Here is a 15,890-nt window from a genome sequence, read left to right as displayed (position 1 = left end):
ATTTATAGAAAAAGTTGGGAGAAATTTTCTAGTCTTTCTTTTCTCTTACCCCTACAGGAAGATAGAATCTATGATTCAGGAAAGTGTTGCTATACATGTAAGTAAAGTTGAGCTCCATATAGAGAGGAAATGTAAGCTGTTGATAGAAATTCAATGTGTCTCTAAAACAAAATGACAGAATCAGTAAAATAATGTCTCCTGCATTTTTAACACAACAGGTAATCTAACCTATATATATATAAACTACCAATTGATATTTGTTTATAACATATTATGGTTATTTATTAATGTTGATTGTAGCATTCTTTCCAGTAAAAACCAGTGATGTTTACAAGGAAAAAAATTAATTTTTATGGAAAAAGTTAGCTTGCTCTTCTGATCTCAGCAAGTTGTGTTGTAAGTTGTTGTATCAGATCATAAGGATGATCAGCAGTGAGAAAAATAGATGTAAAAAATAATCCATCTTCCTCTGTTTTCCCTTTTCTTCCACTTTGTCCCTTCTTCCTACTTTGCCCTTCCCCTCTCCTTCACCTGTGATAGTAATAATAGCACTAACAAGACACCATGTGAGTATTAACTAGCCACCTTGTGCTGGGTGCCGAGATAGTTAATCCCCTCAATAACATTGTGAAGTAGTTGCTATTCTTTATGGTTAAGAAAATTGAAGCTTAGCAATTGTTAATGTTAAAACCTCACTTCTGACTCTTACCCATTTTGTTTTAGGTACGAGTGATTGCAGATCTTCACCTATAAATGTGACTGTTCACTACAATGGTTGCAACAAAAGAGTTAAGATGGCAAGATGCATAGGGGAATGCAAAAAGACTGTCACGTGAGTTTTTCTCTGAATTTGTACTATGCATTAACTTCGTAACCTTGTATGTGGGGGGGAAATTAAGCTCTTAAATCATTACATGGAGAAATTTTTATGTGAGAGCAAATGCTGCTTTATGATCAGGGCTTAACGAAATATATCTCTTAAGATCTGAGAATTAAAATACACGTTTTAAATAGTGATGAGTCATTCTGAAGTAGTTTTCTGAATATGTCTAACAATACATTTGTGGCAAATGTGTTCATCTTCATGCAGTGACTACAGAATGTACTTAACCAAGGAAGTGCATTTCTCAAATTTTTTTTTTTTTTTTTTTTTTTGAGAAAGTGTCTTGCTCTGTTGCCTGGGCTAGAGTGCCGTGGCATCAGCCTAGCTCACAGCAACCTCAAACTCCTGGGCTCAAGCGATCCTTCTGCCTCAGCCTCCCGAGTAGGTGGGACTACAGGCACGTGCCACCATGCCCGGCTAATTTTTATATATATATTTTTAGTTGTCCAGATCATTTCTTTCTATTTTTTAGTAGAGCCAGGGTCTCACTCTTGCTCAGGCTGGTCTCGAACTCCTGAGCTTGAGCAATCCGCCCGCCTCGGCCTCCCAGAGTGCTAGGATTACAGGTGTGAGCCACCGTGCCTGGCCCTCAAATTGTTTTTAAACTTGAATTTTAGATGTTTTCCTTTATATACACTTTTGCATATAGATTAATATAGATAATTGCTATGAAATTATATATTTAAAAATTTACCTTGTGTACTTTATTGCACTATAATACTCTGAGATTATAGATTTTTATTTTAGGATTTCTTATTTCTTTTGGTCTTATGTACCAATTATCATTGATCTATGTCAGAAGTTTACAGTGAGGGGGTAGTACAAGGTCTAGGAAAAGAATAAATTGGTTGGAAAGTTTGCTAAGTCACTTAACCAATTAGAGTTTGAGCACCGATGTCGTCTTATTTCAAAGGACATTCTAAAAATATTTATTACTGAATTTTTTTTCTTTTAGGTACAATTATGATACCTTTCAGTTGGAAAATTCATGCCTTTGCTGCCGAGAAGAAAACTATGAGTTCAGAGACATTATTCTTGACTGCCCTGATGGCAGTACAATACCTTACAGATACAGGCACACCACAACCTGTTCTTGTTTAGACATGTGCCACCAATCTACAACCTCAGTGTACAGTTAATGCTAACATTACCTTCCCAGTTCTAACAGGCCAGGTATTTATTTTGTGAGTGAACAAAAACAGTCATTAAATAGTGAGAATAACTAAATATTTGTATCTCACTCAAAAAAAAAAATGAGTTCCCAGTATGAGGCATTGTATTCTCATAATATGTTGACAGAATATGAAAAATAAATATAACTTTGCAAGCAACAAGTGAGCATGTGTATTTATTATAACAATTCTGCAAATCAAGGAGAAACTGAGTCACATCACGACTCTCCAATATACTTTTGTTCTACCCTTCAGTTCCTTAAGACCATTATATTGTTTCATTCCTTCCCTTCACTTATTGAAAATATAGTCTTTGTTCTCTTTTCCCGCTTCTCTATGCCAGTTACATCTCTGCTTTCATCCTCCCACAACTCCCTCCGCTAGCGCACCGGTGACCTCCTTATGTTTCTATCTCTAGGGCTGGACATCATTTCTACTCTTCCTTTCTTGAAATGTTTTTCCTCATTGTTTGTGACATTTTAAGTTAGTGCTCCTACATCTGGTGGACAGCTTTACTTTTGCCAATCCTTTAAGTTTTAGTTTTCCAATGGCATCCTGTTCCTCTTCTCATTTTACTCACTCACTCCTTGGCCGATTTCATCAACCAAGTAGGTGTTGATGTATCACCAACCCCAAACTCTTCTCTGAGCTCCAGACACATTGATACAACTTTGAATTTAACATTTCTCCTTGAATATTCTCTAGGTACCACAAACTCAGGAAGATTAGACTAAATATCATTCTTTCTATAACCTCCTCTGTTTGCATTTAGTATACCAGGGAAGTAGTTAGCCAGAAGTTGAGGTCAACTAACATTATGACTGTCATCTTTAGTACATTCTACTGCTTTGCTGTCTCACATACATATTACTATACATATATATCCAAATGTGCCTTAGATAACATTTACAGAGGTAAAATGTGTACAATTAACACTCTTATCCCCTTTCCAACTTGAAGGTAAACCCAATTTATCACAACCCATTTATGTACTATTCCTCACCTTTCTATATTGCTTAGACTAGTGGTAAGTTTAACTGTCAAACATTGTATATCTAAAGGTGGGGAAGAAAATTAGTATTTTAGTATGCTGATAATTGTACCAAAAGGTAGATGATAAGGCCTTTGATGTTCTTCCATGTCTGTCACTGGTTCCAGGTTTTTCTTCTTAATACACATAAGAGTTGGTCAATTGGCAAAATTATGAGGGGTTGGAATCCTTGAATACAATGGGTGAGGTTATAGGGGTTTTTCAATACCTTTGATGTCGGAGATTGGTAGGTCATAAAGTCAATAATATACCTACATTTTAGCCCTTACTGTGTAAGGATAGGGAAGAAGACTTATGTCCACGAACTGATGACTGAAGTTAACTCATATTGTTTATTGCCTGATTCTCCCATCAAAATCCCTGTTAGGGAAACTCTGGTAAGCATCCACTTATGTTCATGCATGGATCTACTCTGGATTACTCATATAATTTCCCTTTTCTCAGCATTCTCCAATTTTTCTCATGTCCTTGGCTATTTACACAAATTATCTGCTACTTCTCAGAAATCAGGGTAAATCCTGACTTCAGGCCAACCATCTACCAAGCACAATGATCAAAGAGACTTCCCTTACAGCTGTTTTCCATAGCCACTCCTAACAGACTGCAATGCTACATAGTACACTTTTCACTGATACCAGGGCTGTCAGTAATCCAGCTTGGAGTCTTTTTATCCTGTGTCAAATGGTCATAAGTGATTCCCTCCACCAAGAACATGGCATATATCCAGAGAAATGTGGCAGCCAGATAGGTGGTAGCACATTGTGGGCATTAAGAAACCGTATCATGGATCCGACTTGTGCCTTTAAGACCCAAATGGACTCTCCTGTATATATGACTTCTGATCGAGGATAGATTGCTGCTAGGAATGCCTAACTTCATAGCTGTATAGATAAGCTGATGTCAAGTCCAGGGTGAGGTGCTTTAGTTCATGGTCACCTATTACTGAAGTATTGCCAGAAAGCTAGTATTTGTTGAAAGCAGAATAGCTTCTTCAGAAGGTGGTGTGGTCTTGCTCCCAGCCCCCTGAAGCCTCTATTGCTATGATCATATTAGAACTCATCATTGGCTCCATTAAGTTTTATTTTTTTTTGCTACAGGTTATTCTAGAACCACCGGATCAGCACAGATTATGAGTTGAAAATTGAGGCAGCTTTTACAGAAACTTTCATAGTCTGAACTGCTATTTTTTTTTTTTTTTTTGGTCTAAGTCCCTCTAGAGTTAGCAGGTCTTAGATCATCCAGTGAATGGACCTAAAAAGACATCCATGAAGTATTCTGGGTGTTTCCAAAATGCTGTGGGTCTATTTCCTAGAGTAGGTGAACAAAGTGCAACAGCATGGCCTTCACTTTGGAGGTCAGGACCCACTATCTATGTATTATTAAGAGTTAAACTGATTGCAAAAACCCCAAACAATGACTCAAAAAAGAAGTTTATTTCTCTCTCATGCATAACACTGGGTAGGTGATCCAGAACAGGTCTGGCTGTGCCTGTCATCTTCTATCTTGTTGCTTTACCGTCCTCAACATACATATCCTATCTTCCATCTGGATGGCCAATGACAGTTTCCACTATCCCCTACCATCTCCTTTTTATTCCAGCCACCAGGAAAGAGGAATGAGAGAAGGGGAGTGTATGCTTCTTCCCTTAAGGAAAAGACTCAGAAGTTGTATATATACTTCCACCAGCATCCCATTGGCCAGAATTATAGAGCTATAACTGCCTATGGAAGCATGATCAACGATTCCAAAATGAGGGTCTATGTACTGTCTATAGAATAATTATTGGGGATCTTTATAAAATACAGGTTTTTGAACTTTGTCCTCAGGCTAATTTAGTAGATCAGAAAGCAGGGAGACAATATTTTCAAAAAAGTTCTAGGGTCCATATTGTTCAATTTAGTAAAAGAAACATCCAGAAAAACAGCTGCAATTTGAGTCATCATCAGATTAAGTTTGTTGTAAGGGATACTGTGATGCACCACCCAGATTCCCTTTCAAAAATAAAATATTTATTCCCCAGCCATTGAGAGTGCTGCTAGAGGTTGCTTTCAGCTGTCAGCCTTAGGGGGTTGCCTCTGCTAAAGAGGATCACATCCCACAATGTCATTTCCCTCTTCTGAGTCTTGTTGTCCCAACTTGGTCTAAGAACTCCCTACATTAGCTTTTGATTTAAAGTGAGAAAAAAACAAAAACAACAAAAAAAGAACTCCCTATAGGGTTGTCTTAGACTTCTGCTAAAGATGCATAATGCCCTGACTTCTCCCTCTACCTAATCTTGCTTCCTTCCTTCTCTTCCACAAATGTGAATTCCAAGAGCATTCCATAATAAACCTGCTGCACGTAAATCTCCATCTCAGAATCTGCTCCTAGGAAACCCAACCTATGTTGCGTATGGGACTTTAGCATCATTCTCTAGGGCCCAGACTTTTTTGTAGCCTTCAGGTCTGAGAATTGAATGGGGAAGGATGCAGAAATGTGCCTACCTGTGTCTTTCAAGCTTTTGGTGCTGGCTTTGAAATGAGCTAAGTGTATGAACTCTCTTCTACTACCCCATCTTTCATTCCCCTCTGCCTTCCCTTATATAATAAAAGCAATAGCTTATGTGCCAATGGCACCATTTGAGTAGCCTCAAAAGACAACTGGTCATACCATAAAATTAATGAGGTGAAGAAAATTTAATTATCAATACTCAAAATCTAGAATTATAATTTTGTCCAAACAGCTTTAAAACTCAAGATTTCTGACTATTCTCATATCTTTCTCTCTACCTCTAATTCATGCCCCACATACTAGTCACTCTTTTCTGTATCTTCCTTTGTATACTTGGTAGCCCTACACAAACCTTTAACTGCAATTATTTCTAATATTTGTTTCTTGTTATTCCTTTAGAATGTGCATTTTCTGAGGGCAGGAAGGTTGTAGCTCTATTCGATAGCTCTATCCCCAATACCTAGAAGAGGATCTGTCGGATAGTAGATAATTATTAACATTTGTTGAAAAATTGAATGAAGAAATCTAACAAAGAAAACCAGTTAATCCACTCATTTATTTATCTAGGACTATATCCTTCAAACTTTTTTGCAATGAAATATATATCTTGCAGGTTCTTGTCATTGAGTAAAATTGATTACAACTAATTATTATCAAAAGCTCTATTTTAAGAAAACTATTCATGGAAGATTGTTTGCATTCAGTCTGGCCAATTATCATACACCAAATTATAATCTTGGAGTAAATAAATAAGATAATCTCACCAAGTACACTTCTTCTCACTAGAGATGTAGAATATAGAGCAGTTAACAATGCAGACTCTGGAGCCAGATTGCCTTGATACAAATATTGACTCATCCCTATCTACTGCTACATAACTCACTTAACCTCATTTTGTAAAATAACATCTTTAATGAGATATAACTCAATGCCATAAAATTCACTTTTTTAAAGTGTACAATTCAGTGGGTTTTAGCATATTTGCAACATTGTGCAACCATCACCTCTATGTAATTACAGAATATTTTACCACTCCAAAAAGAAACCCCATGCTGATTAACAGCCACTCCCCATTTCCCATCTCCCCTCAGCCCCCGGGAACCTCTAAACTACATTCTTTATCTATAGATTTTTCAATATTAGATATTTTATATGAATGGAATCATACAATATGTGGCCTTTTATGTCTGGCTTCTTTCACTTAGCACAATGTTTACCAGATTTGTCTATGTTATAGTATGTATAAGGTATTTCTTTGTTTTTGATGGTTAAATAATATTCCATTATTTGGATTAGACCAATTTTGTTTACCCATTTATGAATATTTAGGTTTTTTCCATATTTTGGCTATTATGACTAATGCTGCTATGCACATTCATGTAAAAGTGTTTATGTGGATATATATTTTTAATTCTATTGGGTATATATTTAGTAGTAGAATTCCTGGATCATATGGTAACTTTATGTTTAACATTTTGAGGAACTGCCAAAATGTTTTCCAAAGTTGCTGCACCATTTTACGTCCACACTAGCAATGTTTCTCTACTTCTTTGTCAATATTTATTGTTTTCTTTTTCATTAGAGCCATTCTAAGTGGGTTGTTTAACCTCTTCTTAAACCCTAATTTTCTCATTTGTAAAACAAGACTAATAAAATATGTATTTCCTAGGTTTGAGGATGTATAAACATCTGTTATCACATTTTTGCAATCTGATATTATTCTGCCTTTCCTCAGCCCTGCAAAGCAGTCTTACAACAGTTCTATGAACTGATTTGCATACTGCTTACTTTATCTCTACTTAGAAATGGAGAAATTGACAAAGCAGAAATGGAAATAACATTCCTAAGTAGATAGGAAATAACTATTCATGACACTAATTTGAAAGGATATCTAGGATTAGACAGGGGCATCGTCATAAGTTTTGTCAAGAGAAATATTTGGAGCTTTGAGAGTTGAGAAGATGAAAGCAATACAGGTCAACAAAAAGTTCCATTGTGCTCTAAATGTGACATTGTTGTTATTATCACTGTTTCAAAAACTACATTATAAAAACAATTTTAATGACTTTTATAATAATTTTATTGTATTCCTGTAAACAACACTTCATGGCTCTGTTTTCAAAATTGAAGTGTTAATAATTTGTTTTGAAAATCATTTTTGATCATTTTAATGCTATTATTAGATGGGCTAGTAAATAATCTGGATAATACTGATATCTTTCTGAAATTATCAAAAGCCAATTTCTCTTCCACCTATATGTAGGAATCCAAACTTGCCAGCAAAGAAATTCCAAATTTGTTACCACATAGGAAAAGGAATGGAGCAACACTGACTCTCCATTTATTCTTTCCTTTTACCCATGGCATAAAGACACCAGCTAAGTCACAGGGTGGTTGTAAGGAAAACATGAGATCCTTGATATTTTCTATTTCCTATGAAAATACTAATCACATGCAATGAGTCTCATTGCCATGGTTATTGCTTGTCCCCGAGAGGCCCCTGACTAGTTCTCAGCCCCTTTCTACCCTCCCCAGGGCTGAATTTACTTGGTACCAATCTCTAGCCGCAGTCCTGCAGTCTCTAGGGTCAATTCTACCTCAGGCATCAGGGATTAACTTTCTACACCTTTGTTGCCAGTTTGGTGCTGACTTTGTCTCTCAACTCTGACAGCTGAGCTTTCATCTTGTTCCTGAAATCTAGACCCATTCTGCTGTCCAATTTTGAGTTCATGCTTATTATCCTAGAGTCTGAATCTCTTTCTGGGCCACTCACCAAATAGCGCCATCTCAGAGGTTTGATCTGTTTTGGATCTCCCTCCCCCTCCCTGCTCTGGGTCTTAGGTTCTATTTGCTAACAATTTTCTCTTCTTCTACCTGTAGTTTGCTGTGATCTCCAAACATATTTTGGCTCAGTTAGGTACTTCTGTTAAACTAGCACATGGCTTAGGTAACACTGCCCCCAAGGGAATTCTATTGCCCTGGGCAATAACTCCCTTGTCATAGAATTCTCAAGAAATGTCTTTCTGTTATAGATTATTCAGGGACATTGTCAGAGTTGTCTAGCCATATTCCTTGATTTGTATGGGGTGCAGGAGTCTTGTGGCAAAGAACATGAGCCTGCCCAGAAGGGCTTCAGACATGAATAGACCTTTCTATGCAAATTAGGATTATATTCAATTATATTAGAGATTGAGGTCTTCATGAAACCCAAATCTTCATGAAGCATCAACTATTCCTTCTTATGAGGATCATGAGAGCTCTGCATGCCTAAGGAACAATGAAAGTGGGATATAAGCTTTCCCTGTTAGCCAGACTTGTCCTAGTAGCATATGTGAAATATTCCTTTCTTTTCAGAGAGGAATAGAGATCCGGTAAGGATACAAAAATGTTCTCCTGTCTTCTTGATTCTCTACATTTTGACTTAATTCAGTGCACTTAATAACAAATCTATGGCCAATTAGGGTAAGTGTCTCAGAAAAATAAATCAATGGAATATCAGGGAAATACTGCCTGCATATTTGTGTAGCTATTCCACCAATGTTTTACTATGTATCCACCTGCTTTCAATAATAAAATGTGCATTTGTTGTTTTGACATACTTTTGTAATTGAAAAGTTATCAAAAGATATCATTGAAGATTAATGTCCCACAATATATTTGGCTGAGAATGCACCCTTCTGGTCCGTTTTGCTTCTACAATCATGTACAGCTGTGCAATCCAGTCTCGTACGCCAGAAAGTGCTACACAATAGACACCGCATTGATTACTTCAATGATTTTTTACTGAACAGCTACAATTCTAGACCTTGGAAATATGATTCATAAGTGGATAAGTTTCCTCATACAGAGTTTATATCTAGTTGAATGGGAATATAACAGGAAATAAATATTAAGAACTCTGAGGAAAATGAAATAGATCATTAAAACAGAAAATGAAAGCATGATAAAGAAGCTACTGAACACTGTGTACTAAGTGTATTAGTTAGGAAAGGCTAGGGTAAGAAATTAACTTCAAAATCATAGTGACTTTTAACAGAAGTTTTTTTACTCATGCAAATTCCACTACAGATTTTTTTTTTTTTAACTTTTTTTAAGACTAGTCAAGTGCAGTAGTGAGGAGGGGGGAAAATAGTAGAACAAGGAGTTCAATCTGTAATTGACTGTGAACAATCAAGTGAGATAACTCACGATCTTCAGACCAGCCCCACTACAGATTTTATAAATGCTCCAAGATAGCAATCCTTCGTGTAGTGACTCAGCAATCCGGATTACCTTAAACTTGTGGTTTGCCATCTCAACATGAGACTCTCCAGTTGTGATGGAAAGGGAAGAAGAGAGATTAGCATATTGAGCAGGGGCTTCCCACTGACTCAGCCTGGAAATAACACATTATATTTCTACTCATAGTCCACTAACCAGAACTGGCCAAATGTTCTTATGTTGCAATAGAATTTGGAAGTATAATCATCCATGTATGAAAGAGAGGTTTGTGCTAGTGTTGCATATCCCACCCACATAGGAAGGTCTTTCTGAAGCTTGAATAACAAACAAAAAGCCAGATATTTGAAGATAAGTGTGAGAAACATTGCAGGTAGAAGAAACAGCTAGAGCAAGGGTTCTAAAGTAGGAACAGAAAGAGGACTAAGGAAAGAATGGTGTGAGATCACGTAAAAGAGGAAGTCAAGGGACCAGTCTGGTCACATAGGACACAAAGAGCAAGTAGTTTGGTTGTATTGTCAATATGATTAGAAACCACCAAAGGAGTTTAGAAAGAGGAATGATGTGTTTCGATTTATATTTTTAAGACAACAAACAATTATTTGTACAAAGGCAAAAGTGGAAGCAGACTATTATGGCAAATACCCACATGAGAGATAGTAGTGGTTTGGGCTCATGTAGTATGGTAGACCGCAAAATGGCCACAAATTCCTCCCATCCCTTTATGCACAATCTTTGCCATGTGGCTTTACCATTCCTCTCATCAAGAAACAGAGTCTATTTCTCCAGTCCTTGAATCTGAGTTTAGACTGGTGACTTGCTTTGGTGAGAAAAGGAGAGGCTTAAAAAAAGAATTATAGCCTGTTGGAGCTTTTGCCAACTCAATCCTGGGAATCCTTCCACCATTATATGAGCAAGTCCAGACTGGCATACTTGAAAATGGGCAACCACAGGGAGTGATGCCCCAGACATCCAGTCACTCCAGGTGAGGCCTCGAAGGGGTGAGCAAGATCATGCTAAGGCATCCAGCCCTAGCTGAGCCAGCATATACCAAATGAAACACCCATACAACCCACATAATTGTGAAAAATAATAAATGCTTTGGCGTTTTAAGCTACTAAGTTTTGAGGTGGTGTTTTATGCAAAAAAAAAGCTAACTAATGATTGACAGTTGGTAGTAGTAGTTAGTAGAGTAGAAAAAAGTGAATAAATTTAGAACATGTTTTGGAGGTAAAGCTTACAGGAGCTGCTAATAGTTTAGACACAGTAAGAGAAAGAAAGAATCAAAGATAGTTGTTATGTTAAGAGGAGTAAGTTATTTGTAGGGAAGGAATAGAGCAATTAATAGATTTACACAAAATACCAACAACATGAAATGCTCCAAATTTACACAATATTTATTCCCTCCCATTATTATGTTTCCACAGGAAAACATATCCCATAGAAAAATTAGAAGATAAGAGATACCTGACACAAATAGAAAATCCATTGAGGTAGATAAAAATTTTGTTTTTTAAAATTTTAATTGGAAGCAGCAGTAAGAACTCAAAATTTATTTTTCTCATCCTAAATATACATGTATATATTTCCTAGCTTTGTTCACTTAATTGTCTAGAAACAATAACTAGTAGAAACAAATACCACCAGCATACAGATTTTTATCCCCAGCACCATTTCCTGCTAAAAAGGAACCAGGTCTCCTTAGAGGAGTGACTAATTCCTCTTCTGGGCAGTAAATGTGTAAGATGAATCTGAGATATCTTGTCATCCCTGAAAGCAAGGAGGCTGTCAAAAACTCTTGAGATTATGTCAAAATGACATGTGAAAAATCCAGCTTGAAATCCAGCTTGAAGAGAGATCAGTCTGAGCATCAAAATAATGATTTAAATGTATTGAAATACATCAAATATACAAAAATCCCTGAGTTCATAATGATATTAATAAGAAAAGAACCTCTTTAGTCACTTTAGTATAGTTGTGTTGAAAAAATTTTAATTGGGAAGCCATTAGACTGAGACAGCTCCAGTGCCTTCAGTTCCTACAGAAGCAAATTAAAGTCCAATGTAAACAATGGTCAAAATTTAAGCTTAACCAAGCAGAAACTGCCAACTAGCCTCTAATTAGGGATTTTCAACTGCATCATACCCAAATAAGGCAAATGCCCAGCTGCGGCCAGATAATTTCTTTACTTGGCTTCTGTGCTCAGCCTATAACGGCCTGCTGCACACACTCCTGAAGCGGAGCTCACTGAACCTCTTCTGCTTTTGATTGCTGCCTGATACATGAGTCTTTTAGGGCTCGAATAACTGTTAAATTCTGTCTAAAGTTTTTCTTTTAACAGTTTCTAGATATCAATTGGTGTTTTTTGTTTGTTTGGTTTTTTGCAATGGAGAAAGGGAAAGAATCAAGTATTTATCCAGCCATTCATGTATGTATAGGTAAGAAACAAAATAGCTAATGAGAGAAATTTCTTGTTTATGGAAACTAATGCAATGATAGGAGAAATGATACAATTCAAAAACCGCCAGTTTCAGCTCCTAAAGGCAATGACCATCAATGGCAGCTTAAACCATTACATAAAAGATAGAGGATGATATTATAAAGACTGACACCTCCTGGTCCATTTTTTTTATAGTACTAATATTACAAACAGTGAAGAAACCAGACATTATATATGACAATGACGTAGCCAGAAATAGCACTAGTCATAAACCATTCTTGACATAAATATTAAACTTGAATCCACTCATGCATCTAAATTTAACCACCAATTATAGGAACATTTTAAATAATACTGTGAGGATACATAAAGCAAGAAATAGTGACCCAGTTTCTTTTAGCAAATAGAATATAAAAGAGGAGAAAATGTCATATATTAAAAGAGACTTAAGAATCACATGAATTAAACATGATGTGTAGATGCGGTTTGGGTCCTGATTTGAACAAATCAACCACAATAAGACATTTGAGAGTAAAAACTGAGCATAGATTGTATATTAAGTAGTATGAAGGAATTGATACTAATTTCATTGGTTGTAATGATGGTATTGCAATTATGCTTTCCTTTTAAACTTTATCTGTTAAATATATATTTTCAAATGTTTAGTAAAATAAGATAGTCTAGGACAAAAAGCAGCGATATTCTTGGGTGTTTCCTATGTCAATGCTGGATGGAATTTAGCAAAAGGGATTCTCTAGAGACAATGAGGTTTAGGAGGATAATGTCAGGCTTTAACTGCACAAAGATTCAACATAAAATTCATTTATAGTTCAGAGAAGCACTTGGACTATGTCTGTCCTTTTTACAGGAAATTTATACTAGGTTCTCAATATTTCTGTGTGCATTCCATACTTTCAACTATTGCAATTGCTATCTGCACACTGGAAGGGATTAAAGGTCCCAATATGACATGAAACAAGTCCAATACCATTAGAGGATATCTACTCTCGCAGGGTAACCACAGCTCACATCGACTCTTACCACACAACTGCCTTGACTGTCCTTCACACCGCATGTTGTGGTTTATTGCCCTGAACATATCCTCTTATATGTTCACAAGTCAAAAGCGCTTACATAGTTCAATAAAAATGAGCTCTATTTTTGATGCCATCTTGAAAGTTTCACTGTTTGACATTGCTGTCATAGTATGCATATTCATTTAATTTACATACAACAAAAATAGACAGCCTGTAATCAGTTTGAGCACCATAGTCACATTACTGCACCTGTTTTTGTAGTTATTCCCAATAACAGAGTTACTTATATGTCTTGTTGATTTCCCCTTCATCGAAACATTGAGGGGAAATGAACTATGTGACATTGTCAGAGCTCAACAAATTCTTTTGGATTGGCTGTAGGCTATTTCCTTTAACATTTGTGACACGTTGAAAGTCAGTGTCCTATGGCACAACATAATCATAAGCATGGAAGTGTTAAGTCTTTGGTTTAATAATACTAAATTTCTGGTTTTGTGGGTCAATATGGTCAAATAATAATTATCTTAGTCCATTTGGGCTCCTATAACAAAATAGCATGGCCTCGGTGGACTACAGGCAATAGAAATTTGTCTCTCACAGTTCCTAGGCAAGGTGCTGGTAGGTTTGGTGTCTTATGTGGGCTAACTTCCTATTTTGTACACAGTGGCTTCCCCCTGTGTACCCAAATGGTACAACGGGTGAGGGGTCTCTCTCTGGTCTTTTTTATAAGAGCACTTTTTTATAAGAGTACTAATCCTATTCATGAGGGCTCCACACCCATAACCTAATCACCTCCCATAGGCCCCCATCTCCTAATAGCATCACCTTGGGAGTTTGGATTTCAACATATGAATTTTGGGAGACACAAACATTCAGATCCTGACAACTATAATTCTATACAGTTCCACATGATATTTAAACCTAAAGCTGTATATTGGAGAGACTTACTTCTATATCAATTACTTTATAACTTTAGAGAGGAGTATAATTACTGTTGTATACATGAATCATTTAGCAAATAATTCTTTTAAAACTTTATATCTCCATCTTCTTGCAAGAAGATTATTTACAAGAGCTTCCAAAAAAAGATAAATACCTTATGTTGTGATTTGAATAAGGTCCTAGCAGATGTGGGAAAGGGAGGGTAAGAGATGGGGCCAGATTCCAATTGCAGAGTATCCAGCTATGAGTCAGAACACTGTAGAGTATAGTGCAGATCTGACAAGTGAGAGAATTGAGTTAGGAGCTAAAGTTGGAATTTGGGAGGTCAGGATCCCTGCCCACTCACCTATAATCTTTGAAAATCCACACCTAGGGTCTGGTTTAGACACTACTGTACTAGTATCAAATAACCAAAATATAAAAGAGGGAAGAGAAAAGAAGGGACACAGAGAAAAATGACACCCAAATTCACATCTAAGCTACTTGGCTATCTCATCAGGGGAAAAAAAACAAAAACAAACAAACAAAACCAAAACATCAATAAATTTTATAGTACCAAACATCTAATATAAAATTATACAGGATCTGAGAAGATACAAACGTTGTCCTAGTTCTGGACCATGAAGAGAAGTTTTCACCAGATTATTAGAGTTCATTTTAATATCTTGGGAAAGAAATGGGCATGAAGAATGTGAATATCATGAAGGAAACTATGTGCAAAAACTGTGCTTAAATTATTCCCATTGTTTAATAGGAATAAATAAATCAAGAAAGCAGATGAATGCTCATTCTATTCATGCTTCATCATAATTACTATTTATTCATTTATTCAATACATTTCAGTCGAGCATCCATGTGTTGTGCCCTGTAAGAGGACCACGAGCATGTTCTTGCACTAAGGGATGGTTACAAGATACGATCACAAAGGAAATCACAAGGAACCTACTTTAAATATGGCACAACTCAAGGTCTCTCTGAGGAGATGAGGTTTGAGATAAGACTTGAAAGATATGGAAGTGCAGGCTATGCTAAGAGCAATGAGAACACTACAGGTAGAAGAAACAGAAACTTCCCATCTTCAAAAAATAGAAAAACAGCCCATTTGCTCAATTTATTAAGGTAGAAAGTGCCCTGAGATGAGGCCAGAGAGTAGGCAGGTGCCAAATGTGTAAGGCCTTGTATGTCAACTACGGCTTTTGTATTTTATTCCAATTATAATTTTATCTACCTACCTTAGAATTTGGCTGCTATGTGGAAAATGGGTTGGAGAAAAGGCAAGAGAAGAAACGTCAAATGTTAAACCTAGCATTGATATATTATGTATTCACAAGGAAGAAATTCATGGAAATGCATCATTTGGTTTATAGATGTGTTTTTCATATTGTTATTCAATGGAGTATTCATGAATTCAGATCATAACTGAGTCATGGTTGCTTGTAGCTAATTATGCAAGCCCCCAAATTACCCAAATACATTTCTGTCTTCTCTAAACTCTCAACTTGCATTCACCTACCTTTTAGGTCAGTAATCAGTTGGTGATACTTACCTAGCGGGGGAGATACCATGATCACGAAGGTGGTTTTCCCAAGGGAGAGGCTTATCCATTGCACTCCGGATGTGCTGACCCCTGCGATTTCCACAAATGTGGGAAACTCAA

The 15,890-nt window shown here is 36.5% G+C and overlaps 1 protein-coding gene across 1 annotated transcript in view; it reads left to right on the top strand.

The window, feature by feature from the left end:
* Window positions 1-2,022, top strand: part of MUC19 (mucin 19, oligomeric) — a 151,205-nt gene extending 149,183 nt beyond the window's left edge. Inside the window, 3 exon segments of the mRNA XM_012638394.1 lie at window positions 62-97; window positions 724-832; window positions 1,839-2,022. Of these exon segments, the coding sequence (XP_012493848.1) occupies window positions 62-97; window positions 724-832; window positions 1,839-2,022 (329 nt within the window).
* The last annotated feature ends 13,868 nt before the right edge of the window (window positions 2,023-15,890 follow it).

Source organism: Propithecus coquereli, unplaced genomic scaffold, assembly GCF_000956105.1.
Source record: "Propithecus coquereli isolate 6110/MARCELLA unplaced genomic scaffold, Pcoq_1.0 Scaffold13, whole genome shotgun sequence".
Lineage (NCBI taxonomy): Eukaryota > Metazoa > Chordata > Mammalia > Primates > Indriidae > Propithecus > Propithecus coquereli.
This window is presented reverse-complemented; position numbering and strand designations above follow the sequence as displayed.